General features: G+C 39.6%; 1 protein-coding gene across 1 annotated transcript in view; it reads left to right on the top strand.

The window, feature by feature from the left end:
* The window catches only part of LOC131977188 (voltage-dependent R-type calcium channel subunit alpha-1E), an 80,861-nt gene that overhangs the window by 16,654 nt on the left and 36,684 nt on the right, over positions 1–27,523 (top strand). Inside the window, exons 4-9 of the mRNA XM_059340388.1 lie at positions 16,993–17,096; positions 18,175–18,333; positions 20,921–21,111; positions 24,059–24,162; positions 25,286–25,401; positions 25,654–25,707. Of these exons, the coding sequence (XP_059196371.1) occupies positions 16,993–17,096; positions 18,175–18,333; positions 20,921–21,111; positions 24,059–24,162; positions 25,286–25,401; positions 25,654–25,707 (728 nt within the window). The remainder of the gene's footprint in view (positions 1–16,992; positions 17,097–18,174; positions 18,334–20,920; positions 21,112–24,058; positions 24,163–25,285; positions 25,402–25,653; positions 25,708–27,523) is intronic.

The following is a 27,523-nucleotide window of genomic DNA, read 5'->3' as shown; positions in this document are numbered from 1 at the left end:
CAGACATCAACACCTGCCTCAGAGGGACACTAAATATCTGGTGGAAAGACAAAGTCAACAATCTGGACCTATGGAAAAGAACAAGCCAAGACCCCATAGACTTACAAATCCGGAAGAGGAAGTGGAGTTGGATTGGCCACACCCTCAGAAAGCCTGTCACAAACATCTCCCGACAAGCCCTGAAATGGAACCCACAAGGGAAAAGGAAAAGAGGTCACCCCAGGAACAGCTGGAGAAGAAGTGTGGAGACAGAAATGGCAGAGAGTGGGCTCAACTGGGGAGAGCTTGAGCCAAACAGAGCGAACAAAGTGAAATGGAGGATATTCGTTAGCGGCCTATGCACCCAAGAAGAGCAAAGGCCTTCAGTCAAGTCCAGTCTGTCAGTGCTGCTGGTAGACGGTATGATTTGAAGCAGAGGATAAAAGTAAAAATACCATTTAATGCCACTCCTTACACTCCTTATGAATGCACTTCAGTTACCTATACCTTCAATTAAACTGTCTGATATAAGGTAGTTTAGTAATATAGTATAGTAATTTAACCATCTGGAGTCTACGAATGCACCGGCACATTACCTCTTCATGATGTCACAATGTAAAAATGAAGTAATATCAAGCCCTGCCGTCAACTTCCCTCTAAAGTACTGGCATGAAATTCCTTGGGTCAAACTCCATAAGGTCAAATATATATAGTATAAAAATGTAGAATTAGATGTTATCGTCTTTTTACCTCTTGTATGTTATATTTGCGACCTGTATTCACATTTACATCATTTTAAAAATCTAATCTTATTGTGTCCTTTTCTTTGGGTTCAAAATGTTGATCCAGTAAGTCAAAGTGAAAAAATAATTATCAGGTCATATAGGTGAGATTTGGCTGAAAAAGTGTACTTTATTGTCAATTGAGAAATAATGTTTATCACAGTCCCACAGTGTGTAAGAAAAAAAAGATAAATAACAAAAAGGATAAAATCAGGAAACATGCAAAATATACTATAAAAACAACAGAAAAAACAGAATAATATAGAATGTGCAATATTTAAAATAGAAACAATAAACAACACAGGTAGTGCTCGACTGTAAGAAAGTATTGTATTAGTATGAAATGGGTATCATAGTACAGAAAGAGGTAGATTGTCACATAATTTGGCATGGTAACATTATTAAGTGGTAGAATGAAAAGTACTAAAATAGCCCAATACTCTAATGGGTCTCTTATAAATCGGGAATCAGTGTTTATTTACCTGTCAGGGTCCACACTTTGAGGGATTCTGGTTTCAGTCACTACCACCACTGACTTCCAGTTCATTAGATATAGCTTCAGTAGTAGTGGCCCTGCAGTAGCTCTTATCTTCTGTGCAGATTATAATGTTCAGTCTTGTTGACAGTCTCACAGAGGTGTTCATTCAACTCACATGAGCTGACTTTGATTGAAAGTTTACATGACAGCTTGAGTCACACAGGCAGGGACCCTCATTTAATTGTTCTGTAGGAAACGTTGCCTTCGGAGGGAGAACACACGACTGTTCGCTCAGAAGCGTGTGAACCTTTCCACAGTGGATACCCCTGACTCACTCAACATTATGTGTGAACATGTGTAATTATGGAACCATTTGCTAACGGTGTCAACGCTGGAGGCCATGATTACCTCAGCAAGCTGCCTTGGTGTTTCAAGATGGCCTGTATTACACACACAGAGAGAGAGAGAGAGTGAGTGGGAGGGAGGTATGAAAAACCAGATGGTGCTTGCTGTTTCCTTAAAGGCTGTTATCGTGCAACTGAGGATTGTTGTGACTGATATTCAAATAGAGGGTCTGTGGCTTCTTTTTTCTCAGGCCAGCATGCACACTTCATCAGGTTGAGACTACTGCTAAAATGGCAAGTTGTGAAGGGAAGTCAGAGAACAGAGCAGGAAAACAACAGAGAGAAACAAAGTAAAGAATAGAAATGAGAGAAGATAGAGCTGCAGGAAATGAGAAGGATGCCTCTATGCGTAATTGTACGTACTAATTGGCACCTTGGCAATCTCATTCGCTGGCAAGCCCTCCATTAGACTGGCAACAGTTGGCAGGGGGCGACGCCCACCAAGAGATTGTGTCACCACTATGTGCAGACACTTGGAGGGGGGATGGGAGAGAGTGGAGGAGAGATGGAGTCAGCTCAGAGGGAGCTGATGAGGGTAAAGATGACGAGACTGGGGAAAAAGAAGAACATATTCTTGTCTCTATTTCTGTTCTACAGAACAGACATTTCTGTGAATTCAGGGTGCTTCAGCTTTTCTTCTCTTTTACTTTGGAAATTGAAGCTTATTCTGCTGTTCAAATCAACTGAATACCAGAAAGGTTAAATTCCAAATGAGAAAAGAAAATGAGAAACAATTCTGATCAGGCGAAGCAACAAGAAAGGTCTTTATGGATTAGTTTTATAAAGCCTGTAAAGGGAATACTGAGAAGGATCAATTTTACACGTTAACACTTTGAATTCAAAGATGCATTAAGATGACCATATTACCAGGACTTTGAGAAATTTGGGAGATTTGATTGACATGAAGCTAATGATGTTTTTGCAGGTTGAGTGTTAATATTTATCAAATTGCATTTGTTACATGACAAGATTTGAAATGGTCTCAAGAGTTAGTTTTCTTCTCACTGCATTGCAGTTTTGTTGCAAAATAGGCAGAAAATACAACTGTAACGGTTTGTTTACCATGATAAACTTGCAAAACATGAGAAAAAATATTTTTAACTCCCCAAAGTCCTATTAAAAAAATTACTTTTTTATGCATGAGGAGAGAGAGATGATATGCAGCAGACCTCCTCAGCTGGACTCAAACTGGAGGCATTTATATTATAATTAATATTACATATTACACTCTAACTTGAACCAATAAACCAAGAAGACCCCTCTGGAGTTTTTTTTTTCAGGGAAAATCAGAAAATCCACTCAGTGAATCTCCAAAAACCAGCACATTATATTTTTGTTTTTCAAACACACAAACTGTTGGAGTCAATTCAGAGTTTATTTTCCTTTTATATAATCAGTATAGTCAGTTTTGGTGTATACCTTGTCATGTGGCCAAAGTAAGATTGGTAGAGTTTTATTCAATCCTTTCAACCTCCAGTGTTAATGAACAGAGAGAGACGTATCCCTTTGCTGTGAGGACATAAAGACACTGCAGACATCAGTCCTTATTCCTCCCTGGATGTAAAAACTGGACTATTTCTACTCGATTACCACTGCTGGTCAGGAAGTAGCAACATGAGAGCCTGCGAGTATCTAACCCTCAATTTTGTCTCAATCCTCTCTTCATCCCCATCCTTTCTTTTTAATTCATTCAACTTTTATTGAGATATCAAGAAATATTTAATGGCATGCCCTCATTTCTATTATGTCAACTCGAGAGTACAATTAAAACAGAATAAATACACATGGAGGATTGGCGTTCAATACACATTTAATTCACACAAGCTTGGTTTCAATTCTCTCATGCCCCAGAATGAATGAAAAATACATGGCAGAATGATCTTATATAGTCATGGCTGAGAGCCAGCTAATCTCACACATTTGAGGTTCCTAAAGTAAGAAGAATCTATCCAACCTGCTTCATCAAGTTTGACACTTTAGGTCTGTTCCTGAAATACACACATTCTTAAAAGCATGTATTACTGGTAGAGCACTGTTCATTTAGTTTCCTTTCATTTAGTTTAATTTCCTTTCCTTTTCATTCCTATTCCCTTTCTCTCCTCTAGATAAGTTCCTCCAGTGTTGCTCAGGTTCCATGATATTCTTATCTCAGAGAAGTTGTCAGGGTGTGAACACACTGTCACTGTACCTGACTCACTGAAAGCTGAAAGCACGGCCTGTCTGATGTGTGTGTGTGTGTATGTATGTGTGTGTGTGTGTGTGTGTGTGTGTGTGTGTGTGTGTATGTGTGTGTGTGCATATGTGTGCATGTGGCTGCGTCTGTGTGTGTGTGCGTGTGTGTGTGTGTGTGTGTGTGTTGGTGCATTCATGTGTATGAACCAAATGTGCCACGACTGCATGTCTTTTTAGCCAACAACACCGTCTGTCTGTTTGGCAGTCATACACCTGGTAGAACTGGCTATCTCAAATTGACACACACACACACACACACACACACACAAACACTAGCACAAATACAGATACACAGACAGACCTGTCCTATCCAATCTTATTTTCCATCTGCTGTCTGATCGATTGATGAGTTCAGACACAGCATGGGGTGGGCATGTCCCTCTGAGCTGTTACCGTGGTGACAGAGGACCCCGCCCCAGGTTCGGCTGTCACAGGCTCGAGTCCTGCTGCTCCTCTGGTCAATGTCTCTACAATTAGACAAGACCAGGATAGATTTTCTTATAGTCAGATAGAGTGTGTGTGTGTGTGTGTGTGTGTGTGTATGTGTGTATGTGTATGTGTATGTGTATGTGTATGTGTATGTGTATGTGTGTATGTGTGTATGTGTATGTGTATGTGTGTGTGTGTCTGGCAGCACTCCTCTTTCTCTTTTCAACAAACCTTGCTTTCACAAGTCAAACAAAATAAAACATGAATATGTACGTGAGTAAAATGAAGACAGAGTGACATTCAGATAACTCCCTCTGAGGAGAATGGTGTTTAAGCTTCGATCCTGAATTAAGTGAGTGAATAATGATAATGGTGTCGAGGAAATTGTCAGTATAACAAGCTCACTCTCCTGTCCCTGTGCGCCCGCTCTCTGTCTGCACGTTTCCAGCCATTACACAGAGGCTGTGTGCGGCGTGAAACAAAGACCTTGTCGAGGGCCTTTATGCAGTCTAGTCTGGTATCTGATCAGAGAAGATGAGGTGCTACACTGAGATGAAAGCCGTCCTGTTACCTGGTGCTCACTTCAAATTAAATTCAGTTCACCTACAAGGGAAAGTTACAAAAACTGATTCACAGGAACATTTCTCAAATTTGCACTGGCAGTTTATCTTAACAAATTCAATATCAGGCAGACAACGGTTTTGTGAGTTCAGTCTGACATTTGTTCCTTAACAGGCCTCCATAAAAAGCTTTGATTAAAAAAAATATGAGGGGAACACAGTCTTCCCACAACTTAAATCACTGTTGAACCTTTACAGACAGATCAGAATGAAATTACAGGTTTCAGAGACTGGGTGTCAGCACCGGGCAGGCTGCACGCTACACACCGCGACCTTCACTTTACAGTGACACATACACACACACTCTCACAATGCGTTGTATTCATTTCAATGTATATTACTTGATATATCATTGTGACTTCTAGAGGTGTTGTGCAGTGAAACTGTGCTATGCAAATAATCGCCTGTGGGTCTCGCTGCTCAAACTAAAGTTAAAGTCTCCCTGCATCAAACCTTGTGCAACATTTGGGAAATATGGCAGCAGTTGCCAAGCAACAAGATGAAACTCCAGGAAGTTAAAGCCTCCGGCCAAGAAATAGTCCAGCACATAACCTCCTATGGAATAGCAAATTAGTTGTTTGTTACAGTTTGGTTTGTAAGGCTAAACAAACAAAATGCAACATCTCAATTAGTAAGCTGTGGATGTGCTGGTAGACACAAAACGACCCCATAGTTTGCAACTTACTAAAACCCACCCGCGAGCAAAGGAGGAGGTGAAGGGTTGTAGTATAAAAATCAACAAAGTCTGCATAGAGACAAATAAGCAAAACACAGAAAGATTGTCAAAAGCTGCTATGTGGTAGAATGCACTACCAACAGGCTGAAGAACCCAGAACTTAGTTTTTATAAATTGCCGGACCCGGGGGGGGTTTTAGAGTACGGCGCGTGGCGTTCTGTCTCCGTAGGGAGGAGGTCACGGTGGTTGGATGTGTCAAACAAACACAGGACTTTGATCCAGGAGACTGCTGTTCGCGGGCCGTGTGAAACCAAAATCAATGTTGAGTTATTTTAACCTATGCATTAACTAATGTCGCATATGAAATACATACAGTACAGGCCAAAAGTTTGGACACATCTTCTCATTCAATGTTTTTCCTTTATTTTCATGACTATTGACATTGTAAATTCATCAAAACTATTCTGAACACATGTGGAATTATGTACTTAACAAAAAAGTGTGAAATAACTGAAAACATGTCTTATATTCTAGTAAGCAAAGGGTGGCTACTTTGAGGAATCTAAAATACAAGACATGTTTTCAGTTATTTCACACTTTTTTTGTTAAGTACATAATTCCATATGTGTTTATTCATAGTTTTGATGCCTTCAGTGAGAATCTACAATGTAAATAGTCATGAAAATAAAGAAAAACGCATTGAATGAGATGGGTGTGTCCAAACTTTTGGCATGTACTGTATATATTAGGTAGTATGTATGTATGTGACTTACATTAAGGTAACTTAAAAATGTTCTTATATGAACCCCAACTACGATTTTTTTAAAACTTTAACAAAAACCAACCAAATTGCGTCTGTTTGATTGGTTAAGTTGTTTAACTAACTAACTGCTGGCTTCATACCGTATCTACTGTACAGACATTAGAGTTGTAGCAATCCTCACAGCAAAAATTGTCATCATATAAATCAATAACAAAAATGATTAATAAAAATACACTGCTCATACAATCCTACTACATATTACCTTGTAACATCTCATTATATTGTAGAGAGATATGCAGAGCGCAAATGTAGCTGCTTTTTTTAAAATTTGCTTCCTCATTTGCCATTTATGTGACACTTTGATGCTTGTACTGGTAAAACAAGTTAAACAACACAATGCAAATCAGTTTTCACCAGATGGAAGAATGAATTAATTCGGGAAACTTTCTAGTAAATCTTGTTTTTACTTTTTGTTCAGTTAAATATAATCTAATTGGGTACCATCACAGTCACAAGCCTGCTGCGGTGCTCCACACGCTGACAAATGATGCTGAGAACAGGCCAGTGGTTGAACCTAATTGCTGTGTGTATGAGTTGAACCTTGCAGTTGTTGCTACAAAGAACCTGATTTGAAAAAATATATTTTTTATATGGTCTTTCTCATTTAAAATAATTACTTTTCTGGTGCAGAATTTAAAAACACTGGGAGATGCAATATTTATATGGCAGTCAGTTTTGTTTCATCAGAGGTTCTACTGAGAGGCGTCAGAATCAACCATCAGTGTTGCTGGCAGGAGAAAAGCATGTGCTCTCTTACAGCCACAGTTTCTCTGGAAATGCTGAGGGTTTGTTTTTTTCTACACTGTCCATATGGGAGTCTCGAGCAGAGCTAATTTGGAGGAATTGTTTTTGGGCTTTTATTATCCCAGCCAACACCCGTGTCTCCTCTCTTTACCTGGTTACAGGCCAAGGATGTTGAGAATTATTGGAGCGAGTGCTTCTGACAAGCTGCTCGATTGAATGGATGAGTGTCCAGAGGGGAGGGATGTTAAGTGCACCAGAGAGAAATTTAAGAGACTGCTGGTAGATTGAAATACCTTCAGCGTTCAGTGCAGTGTGGTCCACTGTGTAGAATTATCAGGGGCAGAAAATAAAGTAAAAAAGGCAAAGCCTCAGGATAACCTAATGAGCAATTATACAAATAAAGTTTGTCTTTACTTTAGGGGCATTTTCACAAGCCAGATGATACCTTTGATTTGTTTTGTATTTAGTCTGGTTCTCTTTCACAGCGCATAAATGTAAGTGGACCGAATTTTTAAAAAGATATGTGTAGGGGCGTGTCTATACTCACAGTATTATTTCTTATTGGTTGGAAAGTTGGTGGTGGAAAATGTAAACAAGGAAATAAACAAAGCAACAGAACTCTGATCTACATGAATCTTTTCTCCTCCAGTTGATCTCAAATGATTTTATAAACTTCATTGTTTTTGTGGACTTTATTCAGCATCTCCTTGTATGTGTTCTTTTTGTCATTCCTAACAAGCTGTGTGTTGCATTTGGCTTTTATTGTCCACAAGAGGCAAAACAGAGCTCCAAGCCATCATGCTGTCGTTTTTATGTCTCTATATTTTAAGAGTATGCAGTTTCAGAAATGTGATAATGACAAATAATTTTATTTCTCTGGATGTTTTCCAGACTCGTAGCTCACAAAGAAAACCTGAAAAGCCACTAAAAGTCATCTACATTTCAGAGAGAAATAGTGCACTACAATCATCTGACAGCTATTGCTGCTCTACAGAGGGACTTAACTAAGTCAACTACCGACAATCTTACCTTGGTGTGCTCAATAATGGATCCTACTTGATCACTCTTTATCTGAATAGGTAACGTCCCTAAACACTATTTAAGGGCTTTTTAAAAAAATAAAATAAAAGATCTGGATACTTCCCCCATTCACAATCCTCCTCTCAGGACCATAAAAACTAACATTTGCCTGTTGATAGGGTTTATAAATATAAACGTACTGTAAGAAGGCAGTTTGATTATGACATTATGCAACATTTTCAATTTTCTTTTTGGTTTTACACGCTGTACGTGAACTTCTGAGACCTTGAAAGAGTTGGTGTGCCAACGACTCATCTCTGCACTGAATTAACATATCTCACTCACTCACACTCTGTCTGTATCTCTCTCTCTCCCTCTCTCTCTTCTAACAGATGGCTAATAAATCATTTACCAAAATCAATTATTCATTCTGGCCAAAGAGCAAACATTTACCTAACTGACACATAAACCAATATGCAGGATGATGCTCAACTGATTCATATAAAGCCAGGCCAGCATCTCAGGCTGTCGATATAAGGAGTGGTATCTTTTGATCTTGCATAACAACTTCAACATCTTGTGTGTGAATGTAGAGGGTTCTGTGTGTGTGTGTGTGTGTGTGTGTGTGTGTTTGAGAGAGAGAGAGTAAAAAGGATGAGGGGGGAGTTAAAAATGAGAGAGCACACTGTGGGAGGCAGAGAGGCTTATATTAACTAAACCAACCAGAGCAGCACTGTGGGAGTTGCTCCACACAATTCCTTATTCTGTCAAGACAATCCGCTGTACACACACCACCCACTGTACTGTAGGCCACCACAGCCGTTATATGAATTCCCCGCCTTGCAGAATCGCAGGTCTTCATCAGTGGAAATGTATGAGGGGTCAGATTGTAGTGTACAGTAGTGTAGGTGCTAAACTTTGGAGGAAATGTTGACAACTCACTCAGTTCCCCTGAACAAACTTTATAAACTCGCAAAACTGAAATCTAATCAGTATAAATAGTTTCAAGGGTTGGACCAGTGAAAAAATTATCAAATGGGTTAGATGTTAAGCCAAACATCACCTAGGACTGGTATACCAAATTGTAGACTACAGAGGCAGTGAATTGGTGTGTCAACTCCAGTCCATTTGATGGTGTTAATGCGCATCTAAACACGCATCTAACACACTGCGCCAATAAACACTACTACTACACTAAATAAGAGGTCTATATTTGTTGGTTCACCTCTTTCATCAACTTAAAATGCAAAATGTTTCAGTCGGAAGCAGTGGTGCAATCTTTTCTTATCAGCCAGAACACTGAGATCCTCCAATCAGCTGCTACTGGCCACCCCCGAAACTAGACTCAAAACCAAAGGTGACCGTGCTTTGTGGCAGCCGAGGCCCGAGGCTCTGGAATAACTTGCCGTGGCACATCCCATCTGCAGGATATTTGAGGTTTTTAAAGCTTCCCTCATAAAAAAAACACTTTTTCTCCCTGGCTTTTAATCAAGTTTAAGTGGACATCTGGCAAAGAAATGATTTAAATTTAAATTTATTCTATTTTATTTTCATTCTATTTAATTGCTTTGTGTTAATGTATTTTAGTTTTTTTTTTAGTTTTCACCTTATTGCCTGCAACTGCAATATCTTAACAGCACTTTGGTCAACGCCGGTTGTTTTAAATGTGCTTTATAAATAAAGTTTGAGTTGAGTCGAGTTGAGGCAAATTCTCCTGTGTCTGATCTAGTCACCCCAAAAACCCATGAATTTTCTAGCACACAAACACAACGTGTACCCAGTGCATCTTCCCCCTCCCACCTTGGCTGAAATTCAATCATCAACCCTTCATGTTGCCGGCCTTGTCTCAGCATTAGAATATGCAGATTCTGTCAGATCATAGTGACTGTGTTAGTCCTTTATAAACAAACTAAACATTGTGTAAAACTTGCTATCATATTTGGATAAACAGTTATGGATAATGAGAACCAGAACGGGCCAAAATGACAAATGTCGGTTTAGCCGATTTTCATGAAATCAAACCAGACATCAGACTGGACCAGCAAAAACAGAAATTGACCCAACTCTATTTTGAACAGACGTACACAGTTTATCAGCCAGAAATGAGTGTGGCCCTGCGGCTGAAATGCTCTTTGAAATGTCTTAACTGCAGAAGAATCTATTATTCATATCTCTCTTTCTCTAAATTGTAATAGATGATTGCAACAACTGAGGCATTCGTGGTAGCCTGTGACCAGCAGATCCTCCAGTCCATTGTGGATGAGGAAGGGAGAGGTAGTTATTATCAGAAAATATTTGAATACCTACAAGCCAAATGAGATTCCCCCATGGAGTGGCTGGGCTCAGTCTTGGAGATCTTGTTAGGAGCTCAGATATCCAGAGGGAGCTCAGATTAGAGCTGCTGCTCCTCCACGTGCAAAGCTGCCAGTGAAGGTGGTTTGGCCATCTGATCAGGATGCCTTCTGGGCAACTCCAGTTGGAGATTTTCCAGGCACGTCCAACCGATAAGAGGCCCAGGGTAGACCCTGAACATGCTGGAGAGATTATATATCTCGTCTGGCCTGGGAACGCCTCCGGGTTCCCCAGGAAGAGCTGGAAAATGTTGCCGGGGACAGGGACGTCTATAATACTCTACTTAATTTGCAGTGAAGGAATATGGCAACAAATCACTGTTTAACAAACAAAACTTTGAAATTAATACAATATTAAGCCCTCAACAGGTGGGAAGTTGACAACTGAGGACAGACAAGGAAAACTACAAAACTTTTGCAGTAAAAGCTGCTGTCATTCTTTCATAATATTACCCCAAAATTGCACAAAAAATCGACATGAGGGGGGCGAAAATGCTTTGCATTAAAGTTTACTTTTATCTTAAGTTAGTGTTTTGTCTATGCAGTTCAGTTACTATGGTTGAGTTGCAGATGTTATACTGTAATATTTTATATCCACATCACTTAATGCAGCTCAGCATTACCATCACGGATTGTGTCTCTCCATAGTGCTTCGTGCTGCTGGATTTTTTCCTTCTGATGAAATCTACTGCAAGTCATCCTGTTGGATTGTTCACACTGAAACATTAATGACTATATACTGTATGGGATATTGCTTTTTGTTGGGTGGAAGACCTCCTAGACACCACATTTTCAAGAACAATATCAGTGTGAACACTATAGGGATCAACAAATAGCTTGCACAGAACTCCTCCAACTGACTTTAACGAAATCGTAAGAAGAAAAATTAAAAGCAGCTATTTTGATATGTTGTTGCAGGAAAAGCACAGGTGTAATCAATAAAATGTATAATGGCAGACTCTTTTTCTTGCAGAAATATGCCTCTTGTGATACACCCACATTATCCTGTCACCGCCGAGCTGAGAATCAATGATGTAAATAACACGTGCTGTGGAATTATTATCCCTACCATAGTCAGGTGCGCTCATATCATATTAGTTAGCAGCTTGACAGTGACATGGAGCATAAGTCACAACGTTATCAGTATCACAGCATGACGGTTGTCACAACAGATTTGTCACGCAGCAGCAAGCTGTCAGTTCTGCAGGGTATGTCATTGTTACTCACTTATCATGGCTGACAACTCTGACCAGAGCATCAGCTCAGTTCACTACACTGTGTCTCACATAACGCCTGCAGATATGTGCAGGGTGAACAAAGATGTTTTTCTGTGCAACAGCTTCCGGTGACTAAGAATGACTTGATTAACTTGCACCAGCCACGTGTCGGATGTGTGCTGTCTTTGAGATCAGTTAAGGTGTCTGTGATTGGGTTCAACCAATCCAAGACCCTCTTATACCCATCAAGCCCCAAACTGCAACATAAATGGTTCTATATTATCTAGAAAAGAAACTGGGAGAGGTGTGGGAACTGTGGGTTATAAAAGCCATTTCATCTTGAATTTTAGGGCTGTTTCTGAAATGTAAAAATGTAATTGTGCAGGTGTCCAGGTGGATCATCGGTAAAGTTCATACCATTAAGGCCTAGTCCTTGCAAGACGGTGGGCCCATGTTCGAATCCAGCTCACAGCCCTTTCCTCTGTGTCCCCCTTTCACTCTGTATTTCTAGCACTATCAATAAAAGCCGAAAATATGTATCTTAGAAATGATTGTAGACTAGCAAGAACATCAAGGATACTGAACAAAAGCCTTTTTTGGCAGTCTTAATTATTTTTGTTAATTTAATTTAATATTTTAGCTTACGCTGCCATCATAACCACTGAGTTTCTTTATGAATAAAATAGTACCAAGAGTGATACTATTTTGATCACAAGATGGACTTAATACAAACAACAAACACTAAAATGAATTGTCCAACATTAGGGAGAAGGGAAACTACAGGGAGGAAATAAACTGTCTGCCAAATCTTTCATTTGTGCCAAATCAGCCATGTGTTGTGCTTCCCTTGGCTGATTTACATCTGCCAGTTTCTGAGGCCAACCTTCACCGTCCTCATCGTGGTCATATAGAGGGTGCCAATGTCCAGACGGCAGTAGTGTGAAGCATAGCTGTCATAGTGATGATAGGAAAGCACTGTGATGGAAGATATGTAAGATGTTTATATACATTTTTTTTTTATTTACTGTGGAGCAGGGTTGGGCCGAATGACGGTATAAAGGTATACCACAATATTTAGAATTCAGGCGCTGCTCTTTTTATTAAACCAACAGTGATTCTGTATTTAGGTGATGTGTAGTGCACAGCACGCACCAGTGTGGTCAGTCAGTCTGTACTGGTGGAACAGGCAGATGAGCTGAATAAGATGGCATCTGTGAGTATAGCTGATAATGTTGAAGGACCAGTAAATGGTAAATGGGGTGCACTTATATATCGCTTTTATCCAAAGTGCTTTACACTACAGACTGCGCTCATTCACTCATTCACACACACATTCATACTGGTGGCCGAGGCTACCAGGGCACATGGTGCTACCTGCCACCATTGGGAATTCATTCACACACTGATGAACGCAGCATCGGGAGCATTTTGGGGTTCAGTATCTTGCTCAAGGATACTTAGATATGTAGGCTGCCATGGTCGGGGATCGAACCACCAACATTCTGATCAGAAGACGACCTCTCTACCAACTGAGCCACAGCAGCAGTAAAAAAAGAAAAGAAATTGGGTTTAGTTACATGCATACATACTAATTCTATCAAGACCAAAAAGCTATACACAAACACCATTATATACCGTAGACCTTGGTGCAATGTCAGTTGGCGGTACAAAGGAATAAAAATAAAAAAAAAGATCAAGACCAAGCCGTCAGTATAAGTAAAGTAGTAATTTCTCTTCTTTGATAGAGAACGTTAAGTTCCTGACCAAAACAGCCTGTGCAAGGTATGTTTAACCAAAAGGTCAATAACAAATCAGTGAGGAGGACGCGGGTAAGCACTTTTATTTATTTTTGTGTGTGAGAGACCCAAATCTAAGCAAGGGGAAGAGAGCAGAAAGGCCTCTTATGTTGCAGATTGGCAATCAGACCAGACCACGTCCACCTAAAGAGAAGGGACAGGAAAATGAAGCATGCTGGCAGCTCCGACTCTAAATATAGTGACATATAAAGAAAGCATTATAACATAGCACAATATGATGTATTTTACAATGCTGTTTATTGTGTGTTTTTATTATGGCTTTGTATTTGATGTGGGTTTTTTTCAAAAAGATGATAAAAATGTGGACTTCAAACAGTTTAAAAAGACAGTTTTCTATAATATAATACAATATAATACGACTATACTATACTATAATACTACAATATTAATTTGTCCTCTTCTTCAGTACCACAGTCAGCTCTTAACAGCTTTGCTTCACTGTAATTTTGTAAAATTTTATGCATTATTCTCACAACCAAACACACATCAGTATACCAGTAAAACAGTATAAAATTGAGAAATTTGATACTTTCTGAATATTTCAGTATACATTTACATATAGAAATATATACTAAATAATCAAAACAGTTTTTTCTAGTGTGTATTTATAGGCTTCAACAGGAGCTGACACTTTTATATTAGCATGGTGTAGATATTGATGTTCAGACAGCAGCCCGAGACACAGACACAAGAAAAGAGTCTCAGACTGAGAACTAACAGCAAACATTACCTTTCTGTTATGTCTCTTTCTCATTTGTGTGCACAAACACATGCAGTATCTTGGCTTAAACAAGCTGAAGACATTTTTTTTACATGATTTCTGTTTGCAGAAGTAAATGAGTTCAGTTGGACGTTCAGAGCAAAAACACTTTTTAAATTGTACGTTATTGGGGGAAAAAAAGGGTTCCAGGACATCCACTGAATAACAGCGGACTAAATGAGGAAGCCATTTTTAGACCCTCCATCCCTTTGTCTCCATAACAACTAAAGAGCAGCCAGGACTGACTAATGGTCTGAAGGAAGATTGAGAGATGGAGGAAGTGGGGGGTGAAATGACAGAGGTGGCAGGAGGCAGCAGAGGGAGTGATTGGAGTAAAAAGGAGAGAAGGAGAACAGTATAAAGAGTGTTGGGGCTCGGGTGAGAAGGGAAAGCGGAGAAAATCCAAAGGGGAATAGTTAGAGGTGTGAAACTCATGAGGATAATTCTATTTCTGTATTTGTGTGGATGATGGTGAGCTATTTTAATCTTTCTCTCACCTCATTCTCTCTCCCCCCTTCTTCTTCTGTTAATTAAATCAGATGACGCTCTGTGTCTCCTATAACACTATGGAAGGGAATAATTCTCACCACTGTATCACAGGAGTGTAATTGGGTCTGTGTCGCTGTTTTTCAAGCTGTGTGATGGTGATCAAGTGTGCCATCATCTCAGAGCAAATTACAGTGCTGCGCATAAAGCTGGTTCTTTAACATTATACCAAACATTAATCATGTGTTTACAAAGCTGCAATCTTTTTACATATCAATTACCAATTATTTAAAAGGATTTTTAAAAAATGTTTTTGTCTTCATTTTTGTTCTCACTTCATCATATATGTCATGGATGGATTACTGAAAAGGCCAAGTGTCAAGGACCCCCTGACCTTTACCTAAAAAACACAGTCCCTCAAAGAGACACATACCAACCAGACAGAAAGAGAAGCAAAATGACCACAGAAACATTAAAAGGCGAAGAACAAAAAAAGACTACAATAAAAAGGGGCCAAAGAGCCTCATAAGGACCGTAAAGAGTTACCAAATAACCACAAAGAGAGACAAATGACCACAAATAGATACAAAATTACCACAAAGAGAGTCAGATCAAACACAATGAGGGATTTAATAGCTAAACAACCTAAGGTGTCTTGCTCCTATGTAGGGGAAGTGTTGGGGCCTTCCAGTGGTGCTTTTTCTCATCATCCGCCCATGATAGAAGTGAATTTCTTACAATTACCCTTTTCATACTGCGTTTCTGCAAAAGTGTCGTAATGAGCATTTTGCCTGTTGCACTGATTGTACAACGTAGTAATTTTGGCATCCATTCACGTTGCAACCCGGCATCGTGGAACGAAGTGGGAGGAGACGGTAGTGCCGTGTAACAGAGTAGCGACAGTATCTGTCCAATGAGCGACGGCAGTTGCGAGTGCATTCAAAACAATGATTGCAGAAGTACTGCCTGTTGTGCTGTTTCTCGCTGAAGAGATTTTACAGACTCAAGCAAAGTTGTTCTGTATTTCGTACATGATTCGAATACTGTCGGACTGAAGTGAGAGATGTGTTTCTGATGATACGGTCCATTTCCGGTTCACAGTGATCCCACCTTGAACATTTAAAGCCTCTGTTGCTACCTCTGAAGGCGGTACAGAGCCGGGATCACTTGGGCTCCACATTACGCCTCTGGGACGTTCAGACTGAAGGCTAAACGTCACAGAGGCTAACAGAGGCTTAAATATCACAGTCTTATAAAACTCAAAGTCTGCAAAGTCTTGAAATAAAATGCTGCTTTAGTTTCTCCTTGGCAAAAACATTCCCTCAGCTTGCTATTTTTCTTTTGTTCCCTAAATCACTTATCCATCCATCTCTGTCCTTCTCTCAGTAGGTATCCAGGTGAAAGGGGAATAAATGTGTTCTCAGGTCAGTGGAAAATGGATAAACAGAGTCAGAGGTGCCCGTATAATTGGGAAGGAGGTTGTGAAAACAGGTGGAGGAAGAGGGAGATGAGAGGAGAGAGGTTTAGGGATGAAGAGCAAGATATGACGATATAGAGAGGAGAGAGAAAAAGCAAGCAGGAGGGCAGACTAATGAGGGCGCGGGCACTGGCTTTCTTTTTCTCATCAGTGTGAGGACTGAAAGCCACAGAGGTGTATTTAGAGGGCGGGGGAACAGACGAGAAAAGACAAAGTAAAAATGGAACTTTTGTCCGACTCTGCCTTTGTGAAGCAGATAAGAGATCGATGTGTTTGCGACATGTGTGTGTGTCCACGCATGTGTTTGTCCACAAGCTTCATGTCTCTCCAGCCTCCAGGGTGTCCTGCCTTCCCTCGACAGAGCTGCTTTCTTTGTTCTCCTCCTAAATAGCAGTTGTCACAGCCATCCTCCCACACACAGCGAAACAGCCAAAAGCCCCCCAAAACATCCCCGTTGTTTTCTCTCTTTTCTCACTGTGAGCTGGAGACCCTCACACTCTATCTAAGCACTGCAGCCGTCCGCCAACACTGTGTGCGATGGCCCTACTGTGTTTATGTGTGTGTGAGTCTCCTTTTTGACACCACTCTGCAACAGATTATACAGCGTGAAATTGTAGCATTCATGTGCATCTGCAAGACAGTTGACACAATTCTGCTCTGAGACTCTGTTTGTGTTTGTGTGGGTTTGTCTCTGCAGGATCCTGGCAGCAGCGGGGACACACCTGAACATCTCAGTGGACCTGAGGACCCTGAGGGCGGTGCGAGTGCTCCGACCCCTCAAACTGGTCTCAGGCATCCCCAGTGAGTAAAACATATGATTCCATCAATATATTTCTGTTGCTAAAGAGCCGAAGGGTCAAGTAAAACATGTTATGACGCTTCCCTAGTGCTATTTAGCCGTGAAGATAATTTTGGTGGTATTTGGTTTTCAGACATCGCCTCTGAAATGTTTTTCCTTCCATTCTTTTGAATGAATGTAGTCCTCAGACACACTAAGATATTCTTTTATTTATCCCACAACGGAGACATTTTCAGTGCTACTGCAGCAAGCTTATAGCAAATAATACAAAGAAGTATCAATAAAAAACAATACATTTTTAACAAGCAATATTAACAAAAAATCAAAAAGTATTAACAATTTAAACAAGAAGAAATATAAATAATTAGGAACAGTATATACAATATAGACGGACTCAATAGTTGAAATTGCAGCATTTACACAGAGAAAAGTATTAATATTGCACAATGGTATGATAACACACCTGACTGAAGTAAAGAAATATATATAATTCTAAATATTTTTCAAAAAAGGCTGCAACTATTGACCATTTCCTTTCATGATTAATCTGCTGATCATACTCTTGATTAATTGATTAATCATTTGGTCTATAAAATATAAGAAATTAGTAAAAAAAAAATAACAACAGTCATAATAGTAATCCAAGTCCAAGGTGATGTCTTGAAATGTTTTGTTATGTACGTCCTAAATGGCAAGAATTGACATAAAAAAGGAGGGAAGCTCAATATTTAAGAGGCTGAAAACTACATTTTCTTTAATTTCTGCATGATTTTTAAAAAATTATTATTATTATCAAATCATTAATGAATCAGTGATGTCCTCTTTTAAATTCCAGAACAAAGTCAGCATGAGGTATTGGTTTCTAATAGCTAACATGTTTAAATTGCTTGTTTTGTCTGACCAGCATTAAAAAATACAAAGATGTTCAGTTCATAATCATAAACGAAAACAACAAGATAATATTCACATTAGAGAAGCCTAAACTAGTGAATCTTTAACATTTTGTTAAATGTAATTTAATTGTTTCAGGTCTACCTAAATTTCTCTTTGTCTGCTTGTCACTGTGTGCTCTGCCCCCAGGTCTGCAGATAGTCCTGAAGTCCATCATGAAGGCCATGGTTCCTCTGCTGCAGATCGGCCTGCTGCTCTTTTTTGCAATCCTCATGTTCGCCATCATCGGCCTGGAGTTTTACAGCGGCAAACTGCACTACACCTGCACACCACAGCCTGGAATACTGGGTACACACACACTCATTGTACAGTGCGTTAAGGAAGTGATGACAAGTGTCCGTATTAGAGCCATGTGGAGGCCTCGAGATGCTCTGAATATCTCTTACAGCGCCTTTAAGAACATTTCCATTATGAATTATTTCAAAGAGATTGAAAGTGTGTGTTACAGTTCAGTTTAGATGAACACATATATTTACACAGTGCAGTGATTCATCCTACTCCCACTAATTTGTGTTGGTAGTGGATACTGACATATTATGATGTCTGTTATATGATACTGTTATTGAGATATTTGAATCATCTTAAGCCAAGATCTGATTTGAATTGAGGGGAATTATCTCAACACCTCTGTTGCACACTGATGTCATGGATGAGACAAAAGAGAGTAGTTTGTAAAATCGGCCTAAAGGGTGAATAATTTATAGAAGTGAACAGATAAAGGACCAATTTTAGTCTCATTTTAATTTAAAATGTGATCTGAACTGCATCTAAGTCCCACTTATGGAAAAGCACAATGTGTTTCACCTAATACCACACAAACAATTATAACATTTCATGTCTTTATTGAACACATCCATGAAACATTCGAAGAGCTGCTGGAAAAGTAAGTGAACCCTTAGGCATAGAACTCCATAATTTGAGTCAGAAGTTAGCAAACCTGGAGTCCAATCAATGAAAAGAGATTTGAGTGAGGTGTAGGGATACTTTGACTTTTAGAAAACACTCAGACTTTTTGAGTTTACTCTTCACATTAAGCATCTGCTGATGTGTACCATGCCTCGCAAAAAAGAGATCTCCGAAGACCTACATTCATGAGTTGTTGATTTGCATGAGACTGGGAGGGGTTAGAGAGTAATCTCAGTCTTACATTCCGTTTTGACAGCAAACTGCATCAGACAATGTAAAAAGCAAAGTGTCAGGACTGAGCTCATTGTGCTGCTGTTGTTATTGAATGTGTATCTCATGTACTGTGAGTGGCTGTGTTTTATGTACATAGTTCTTTAGGAAGTAGGGTCATTGTCATAATCACAAATGCATACACACGTACAGTATGCACAATGGCACGCCAGGCTGCACCTGCATGCTTGATCAAACCAAACTGACAGTGTTGTCCTGTATAATTAAAACCAACAATATGCTGTGCCACAATGGCTCATTGTACATTCACAGCTGTCATTAACCTTCAAGCTTCTCCCGTTACGCTGAAGCTGAACAGACAGTTAGATAACTGAAGTGAGTATTTTCTGTCACTAAATGGTCATGTTACTGTACAGACAAGCTCTCTGCTGCTGCATACAGAGGGTTTTTTTGACATGTCATTGTGACATCTTTGAGACTCAGAACTCAGTCAGACGACTCTACTGCAGAGCAGTAATGAAGGGCATCGACACTCACTGGGTACATCGACTAATATAGACTTTCTGTGCTGGAGTTTAAAGGGATAGTCTGGATTTTTGAACATAAGATTGTATGAGGTTCTTATCCATAGTACACCCTCTGTTTAAAAATCAGGCAGGACTAGAAGATAAACGATGTACTGCTGAGGACCAGTGCGGCAGCAAAAAGTATTTCAGCTACTTTCAGTATAAATGATCGTTATTTTGAATAATTTCTTGGCGTCACCTTGCCGTGGGACAGGCATGGTCTTTAGGTAAAATACCTGTTTTTATCAATGGAGTCTGATGCTTTGAAAAGAGCGTAGATAACAGTTTCAAGACCTGCCATGTAAACTTGAACAGGGCTAAGTAGGTCTGGGCAATATGACCTTATTATTACGATTTATTGAATATTTGACCTTGATTACAATTAATAAACAATTATTTTGTTTCTGTTTTTGCCCTTGTAGGTCAAAGACATGGTCTATACTGTAAATATGAATATGAATAACTATTAAAGTTAGAATTTTTTCTAATTGAAGAGTGCATACCTTTGTGATTTTAAAGAAATGATGGAGACACAAAAAATGTTTTTGTTGTTATTTATTGGAAATTTCAAACTAAAATCAAAGGATCGCTTGAAATAAAAACGTCACTTTTAAAAAAAAGTAGAAATCAACTTCTCTAAAACAGTAGGAAAATGAATGACTTGTATTTCTTGCAAACAGTTTTTCTGCAGTGTTTTCATTTGACTTCTTTTTGTTTAGTGTTGTCTTCCCTGAAGCCAAACGTGTCCAAACAGCGGGCATGTTTTCTCGCAAAAAAAACGCTTGAGTTGCTCAGTTAGCTCGGTGATTGAGTCCTGCTCAATGTTGCTTCGGTGTCGCGAATTGGACAGGGAGGAGTCACATGACTCCAACCCGTCATGGGCAAGATTACGTTTTAATTTTTGATTAATTGCCCACCCGTAGAGCTAAGTGACTCATAAAAAAACACAAAAAAATATCCAAACTATTTCTTTAAAGACCAGTAGGCATGCAAACTAAAGATTTATACTATCAGATTATGTGTGAAAATTGTTAAATGCAAGATAGCTTTAAATGACACATAGTCATTAATTGATCAGGCAATGTCTCTTGTCTTAAACTTTGGTCTTACGTAAAACGAAAAACATATTTCAGCCTTTTTGTCTCTCTCTCTCTTTGCACTTTTGTGTTCAGCAAACGAGACGGTGGATTCCTCTGAGTACGAGGTCCCGTGTGGCGTGCGTCAGTGTCCGGCCAAATACACCTGCGGCGATACCTGGATCGGCCCTAATGACGGCATCACTCAGTTTGACAACATCCTGTTTGCTGTTCTCACTGTCTTCCAGTGCATCACCATGGAGGGATGGACCACTGTACTCTACAATGTACGACAGCTCACACACACACACACACACACACACACACATACACACACATGTGCCACTCATAATATTTCTCTGAATTTCTGCAAATTATTGAGGTGCATCAGTGTTTTGTCACAATTTGGACTCCATTAACCCAAAGAACAGAAGCAGCTTCAGCTCCAGCACACTGCCGGTGGCTGAGTGGAGGTCTTAGACTGTGCCTGTGCATGGAGAACATGGGGGACAGAGGTTACAGGCTTGTGATTTTAGTGTTGAAGCTGCAGAGTGCTATGTTGATTCCTGTTGTGCTCTCAGCTTGCCATTTTTATTCCATCTATCCGAAAAAAATGTGTAACCTGCTGCAACATGCTGCAAGGGCTGAAGAGAGATTAGACTGCCCACCTACTAGTTATGAAATATGGCACGCTTCAGAATCTCTTAGAAATGTAATGTAGGATTAATGACTGTGTAAACATCTGCTGTGTACTGTGTGAATATGAACATGAAGAGTCGATTGAATGTGTCCTTTTGGCTTCTGTTTAGCCATAATTCAACTATCATGCACAGTTTATTTTTTATCAGAATCCTTCAGGCAGGTTTAGCAGGAAGACAAAATATTTTTAATCCTCCAGGTTCATGTGATATATTGGATTCTTTGTATATATTGCCACTGCGGGTGTGTAGTTTTGTCATCCTGTTTGACATCATCAAGTCGTCCTGGTCAACAACTCAGAGATGTGACTGACCGAATAAAAGCCGGCTCAAGCAGAGAGGCTCTTTTGGATTGTCTCAAGTCTAGGAAACTGAACATTTTTATGCTCATGGACTCTTAATCTAGTAGCAAAAGCTGAAGGACGTGTTGTGAATTCCCCCACGGTTATATAAAAGCAAACAGGAGAATAGTGTATCTTGTTCATAATGAGTGTTGAAACTAGTAACAATGTGATTTTCTGCTGTCAGACAGGGATGAGGTGCTGCAGTGTGCTTTATGAGCGTCTATGTCAGAGTGAGAGGAGCAGACAGAGAGACTCACAGACAGGAACACACACACACACACACACACACACACACACACACACAGTGCATAGACAGAAAGGCAAGCAGTGGCACCATTTTCTAATTTGATATATCTGTTGCCTGTATGACCATCCAACAAATCAAGTCCAATCATGTCCACCTCTGGCTGCAGCTGAATTACAAGATCATGTTCGGATATGAACATTGTGCAAAGCCCTGCCCATGTGGAAAAAATAAAGAAAAAGCTGAGTATATTGCTGAACAAAATATCATTCTGCTCACGAAGGCCTTGCAAAGTCACATTATGCACAGATAAATTATGCGGTGTGCAGCAGTATTGCTATCACAACAACTCTTCTCTCAACTTAGGTTAATTTATTGAGGACGAAATGGACCATTTTATGAAATTTTGTGCATCTTACTGTGATTTGCTTTCATCTAAACATATGAAAGAAGATTTGGCACTGGTTTTGCGTCGATTTAAAGGAAATATGTTCAAACCCTTTTGCAGCCAGACATTTTTGAATGATTCAGGCTCAAACAAATAGGGAAATACACTAATGGAGGTCCAAAGTGTTTTCCAGACATTTTGCTGAATTTTAATTAAAGAGAAGATTTAACAGAATAAACGATAATTGCTGCAACTCTTCAGTGTCATTTAGAAAAATAACAATACTAATATGATGTGATACTGATAGCAACAAAGTACTTAATTTGATCCTTTTTTTCCCACTTCATTGGAAACCCACCATGTAAGTCCCACCAGCTCCCCATCCACACTATTTTTACACAAATACATTAGATGCTGGACTCCCAACTCAGTCAACTACACCACCCTCAACTTCACCACACAACCGTCTGTATGGGTTGTAGCTGCTGCTGTATTGGGTCAATCACACGTTGAATAAAATTAAAGAATGCTTGCGGAGAACGGCTGCAATCAAAACCATAAAAAAGCTTTTTCCCTCTAGATTTTGTTACAAAATGACTGAATGCAGGTACTGTTTGACTGGAGTTTGGATACTACTTATTTGAGTCAATAATTTAAATGTATTGAATACTGGTAACCAGCCCTGCACTCCCCCAAGGCCAGAAACACTGAATGTATCAGGCTTTCACACAACTGTAGTCTAAAGGTTTCCATTAACTGAGCCAGTTTTATTTAGAAGAAAAGAAAGAAGAGTAGACATATATTTACTGTAGGTCATACTACATGTACTTATCATGTCCAGAAATGCATGATTGTCAGAATCACACAGTTAAAAGTTGAGACTTATGAGCCTTAATCACCCTGCTAATACTGAATAATTGAATGATGTTAATATTAATAAGATTATTTAGTTTGTTTTTACTTTAACCTCAGATTATCTCAGTGAAGCAACAATCATAAAGATACACACACACACACACACACACACACACACACACACACACACACACACACACACAAACAAACCCACACACACAAACTGCTGTGCCAGGGCGTAACCACGGTCGGCTGTCTGCTCTTTCAGTTTTTATTGAGATGGATGAAGGCAGACGATTTGCCAGAGTGATTGTATTATGTTGTCTAAAGTGATGCTGAATGAGCTTTGCTGATGAAGAATAAAGGAGCGAGGAAAGAGGGGGACGGCATGCTGCTGCTGTGCTGCTGTAAAAGGACTGCTGACCAGACAGACTCACTGACTCAAGTAGAGATGCAATGTTTCTATATTGACTTCATACAGTAACTTCTCCGGTGTACCTCCACTCTCCTCCACACTCTTCCTGTGAGGCCAGAGTACATCAATACGCATGATGTCTCTGTTCGATGCCCTGCCTGCTCTCTGACTTGAACCTTCAGCAGCCACCCAAACACCTACACTTGTATATTTCTGTCTTGTATGGCAGCATGAGTCTGCTCCAGTCTGATGTCATTTTACTGAATTTAGACTTTATTTTCATGTTTCAGACCGACGATGCCTTGGGGCCCAACTGGAACTGGCTCTACTTCATCCCTCTCATCATCATCGGCTCTTTCTTTGTCCTGAACCTGGTGCTGGGAGTCCTCTCTGGGTAGGTGCATATTTAGGTTTAATCCTGGTTCATTTTAAAGGTGTACTATGCAGGGCTTTCCTAAAAAACAATCTATAGTTTATTGCAAGAGTAATCCCTGTTAATCACCACTTATGACCCACAACAAGTGTGTGGCGTCTGTATCAGCAGACAGTCTGCCCTTTTCCCTTATTTCAATATTTTTATCTAAGAAATGGAGCCGTCTTCTAAACAGATTTGCAGGACAAAACTGGTGTTGCATGTCCTCTGTGGCCTTTAGTTGCCATTTTAATCCATAGCATGGTGGTCAGTTGCTTAAAGGGAAATTCGCCACTTTTTGTGTGGATGTCCAATCAATGTTGATGGTATTTGTAGTCCACTAAAGTAATAAATTCCTTAATGTGTGCTATATGGACTGAGAAAGATGAGTTCTCCTGCTTGCAGAGCTGTGCTGGCTGTGCTTACATGTACCAAGATGCATTGTGCATTTGCTACGTTACACAAGCTCTTTAACTCAAACAAATAAGCTCACAAAAAGTCAAGTCAATATTGTTTCATCTAAACACCAAAATACAACTGTCTTGATTAAATATGAAAATAAATCTTAAAGATTAACCTGCTTGGGCACTTTTCACCTTCCACTTTTCCTCACAAATTACAATTACCTCTACTGCATTCATCAAAATATGATCAATTCTTCTTCTATACAGAATTTCTATGTTCAAAGAAAACAGCCTTTGAAATGGACTACAGAAGTTCTAGAGTCAGCCGGTTTTGTCATCCTGTTGATTAAGTACACTGTAACTTTGTAACTTCACTGACTGGTTGAGTCAAACTGTGCTGTTCCAGTACACGGTGTTAAAGCCTACACAAGTTAATTAGTGTTACAGAAAGGTTAATGGGGATACACATTATAATTATCTCAACAGTGAGGGAAAAAAGACTCTCCTCTCCTCTCCTCTCCTCTCCTCTCCTCTCCTCTCCTCTTGTGGTTGAATGAACAATGCAAAGAGCTTAGCTAAAGACAACAAGAGTTTTTCCCCCGGTGATTGTCTCCAAGAGGATTTATTTTTCCATATGACTGTAAATCCCGGCACCCTCAAAGACTAAAAACATGATTCTGTGGTTTGATTTTGTTCTTCAGGGAATTTGCCAAGGAGAGGGAGCGGGTGGAAAACCGCAGGGCCTTCATGAAACTGAGACGCCAACAGCAGATTGAGAGAGAGCTCAATGGCTACCGGGCCTGGATCGACAGAGCAGGTGGCTTTAGTCCCAGTCACGGATCAGGGAGACCAAAGATTTGGCTCTTAATGAGAAAAGCAAGATCGATATTTCACTTTAAGCTTTAAGACTAATCCTTTCCATTGTGGAACACAGGACCATCTGATGTTTTCTGTCAACTGTTTGTTCCACAAAGATACAGATATAGTAACAAAAGATGTCAGTATATCTCTTTCCATCTGAGCCGTCATCGGCTGCTCATTTCTGATTGTGGTTTCACCTATTTTCCAGAGGAAGTGATGCTTGCAGAGGAGAATAAGAATTCAGGACCTTCTGCCCTCGATGGTAAGTCAGCAGAGAACTTTTTTTCTTCCTATTTTCACTGTGAACATTGTCTTTCTGCTGTCCTCACATTGCTTTACATTCTGTCTCTCTTCGACTGAATCAGTTTAATACTAGCATATCAACTCTATTCAAGCATATGCCTTTAGAGTCTGTATTAGGTATTTGTCTGTGATTTGAGGTTGACACTATTTTTTAAAATATAGGAATAAAAATTCTATGTTTCAATCTAGTTGTTTATTTTAGCTATGTTAGCTGCAGGCAACAGCAGCGTAAGTAGGTCAGTCAGTCCAAGACTTTGAATTAAATGTTTAAACAACTATTGGATGGATCACTGTAAACTTTTGTTCAAACATTTCTGACTCTAAAAGAATGAATCCGACAGACCTCTGTGATCCTCTAACTTTTCATCTAGCAACATCATCAGGTCAAAATTGTCCAATACTTTGATTTACCACCAAATACATACAAAACTTATCCTGTCAGCCTCTGTCAGCTGTTACATGCTAAACAAGATGGTAAACATGGTAAACGTTATCCCTGCTTAACATCAGAATGAAGTCTTAATTAGATGTGGCGAAAAGTTAGATGATTGTTCCTATGAAGGTCTTTCAAATGTAGGTGAGAAAGAAATTAATGTTTATAAGCATTATTGTTATTATTATACTGCAAACGAACATTAAGAATAGGTAGATAGGTAGATGCAGGATGAAAAGGAGTAATGATTCACAAGCACACAGAGTTGAATAAAAGCACGGCAGTTTTAAAGCCTGGGTATTAATCAGAGAAAATACATGCACTGACATGCACGTGCGTTTCCACACGTTGTACATGTTTTGTAAAAGCTTCGCATAAATAGGTTGTATACATGGCCGTATACAGATCAATTATGAGATCGCTTCTTGGACAGATTCCTGGACGAACAGACGGATTATTTATTCATTAAGATTTTGATGAAGGTTGGTTTGTTTACTTTCATACCACGAATGAACCACACCAGAGTCCGATTGACAGCCAACCAAGACCAACCTTTTCAAGCTGTCTGGGTTCATTTGTTTGGTGCATACTCTGGATTAATTGACAGCTTACACATTACCCAGATAACCTGTACTTACTGGCCAAATTAAGTATTTTTTTACCAAAACAGGTTAGATGTGAAAGGACCCCAAATCTTGTTAAGATGTCACTAATTAAAGTAATTAAAAAGGTACCCCAATTGCAATAAAATAAGTACAGTGTATCACTGAGTGTGGTGATCTCGCACAGATCATTTAACACCATTACATCACTCTTTACAACTCTAGATGCCTCACAGAGAGATTTAGCACTGATAGTGATAAAGCTGCGCCCCACAGACATCTATCTATAAGTGCCTGCTCTGACCCTCTCAACTCTACTGTGACCTTTCCTCCTCGATAAACCAGCAGGGCTTTTATTAAATGTTGATTGATTGGCAGCTCTCAGGAGCCTCCCAGAGTGGAGTACAGGTGGTTCCTACGGTGAGAACCCTCCTCTGTTCTGCTCTCTGCCTCACCAACCTCACCACCTCATCTGCCACACGCACACACCAACACTTTGACACAGAAAAAGGAGACAATATCCTTGCTCAAGTGTGTTTATTGTTCAGTTTATTGTTCTTTACTTGAAGAACAAAGACACTGTGACAAGGTAAATAAAGGTTGAATGATGCTGATGTGTAGTAAAAACAGATAGTGTCTCCTGCTGTTGTGATGGAAATAAATGCAGAAGCTCGGAGAGCTTTGATTAAAGGAAAGGTGGTGCACTGTGGTTGCCTTAGCAACCATTGGTCTGAAAAGGC

The sequence above is a fragment of the Centropristis striata genome, chromosome 9 (assembly GCF_030273125.1).
Source record: "Centropristis striata isolate RG_2023a ecotype Rhode Island chromosome 9, C.striata_1.0, whole genome shotgun sequence".
Taxonomy (NCBI): domain Eukaryota; kingdom Metazoa; phylum Chordata; class Actinopteri; order Perciformes; family Serranidae; genus Centropristis; species Centropristis striata.
This window is presented reverse-complemented; position numbering and strand designations above follow the sequence as displayed.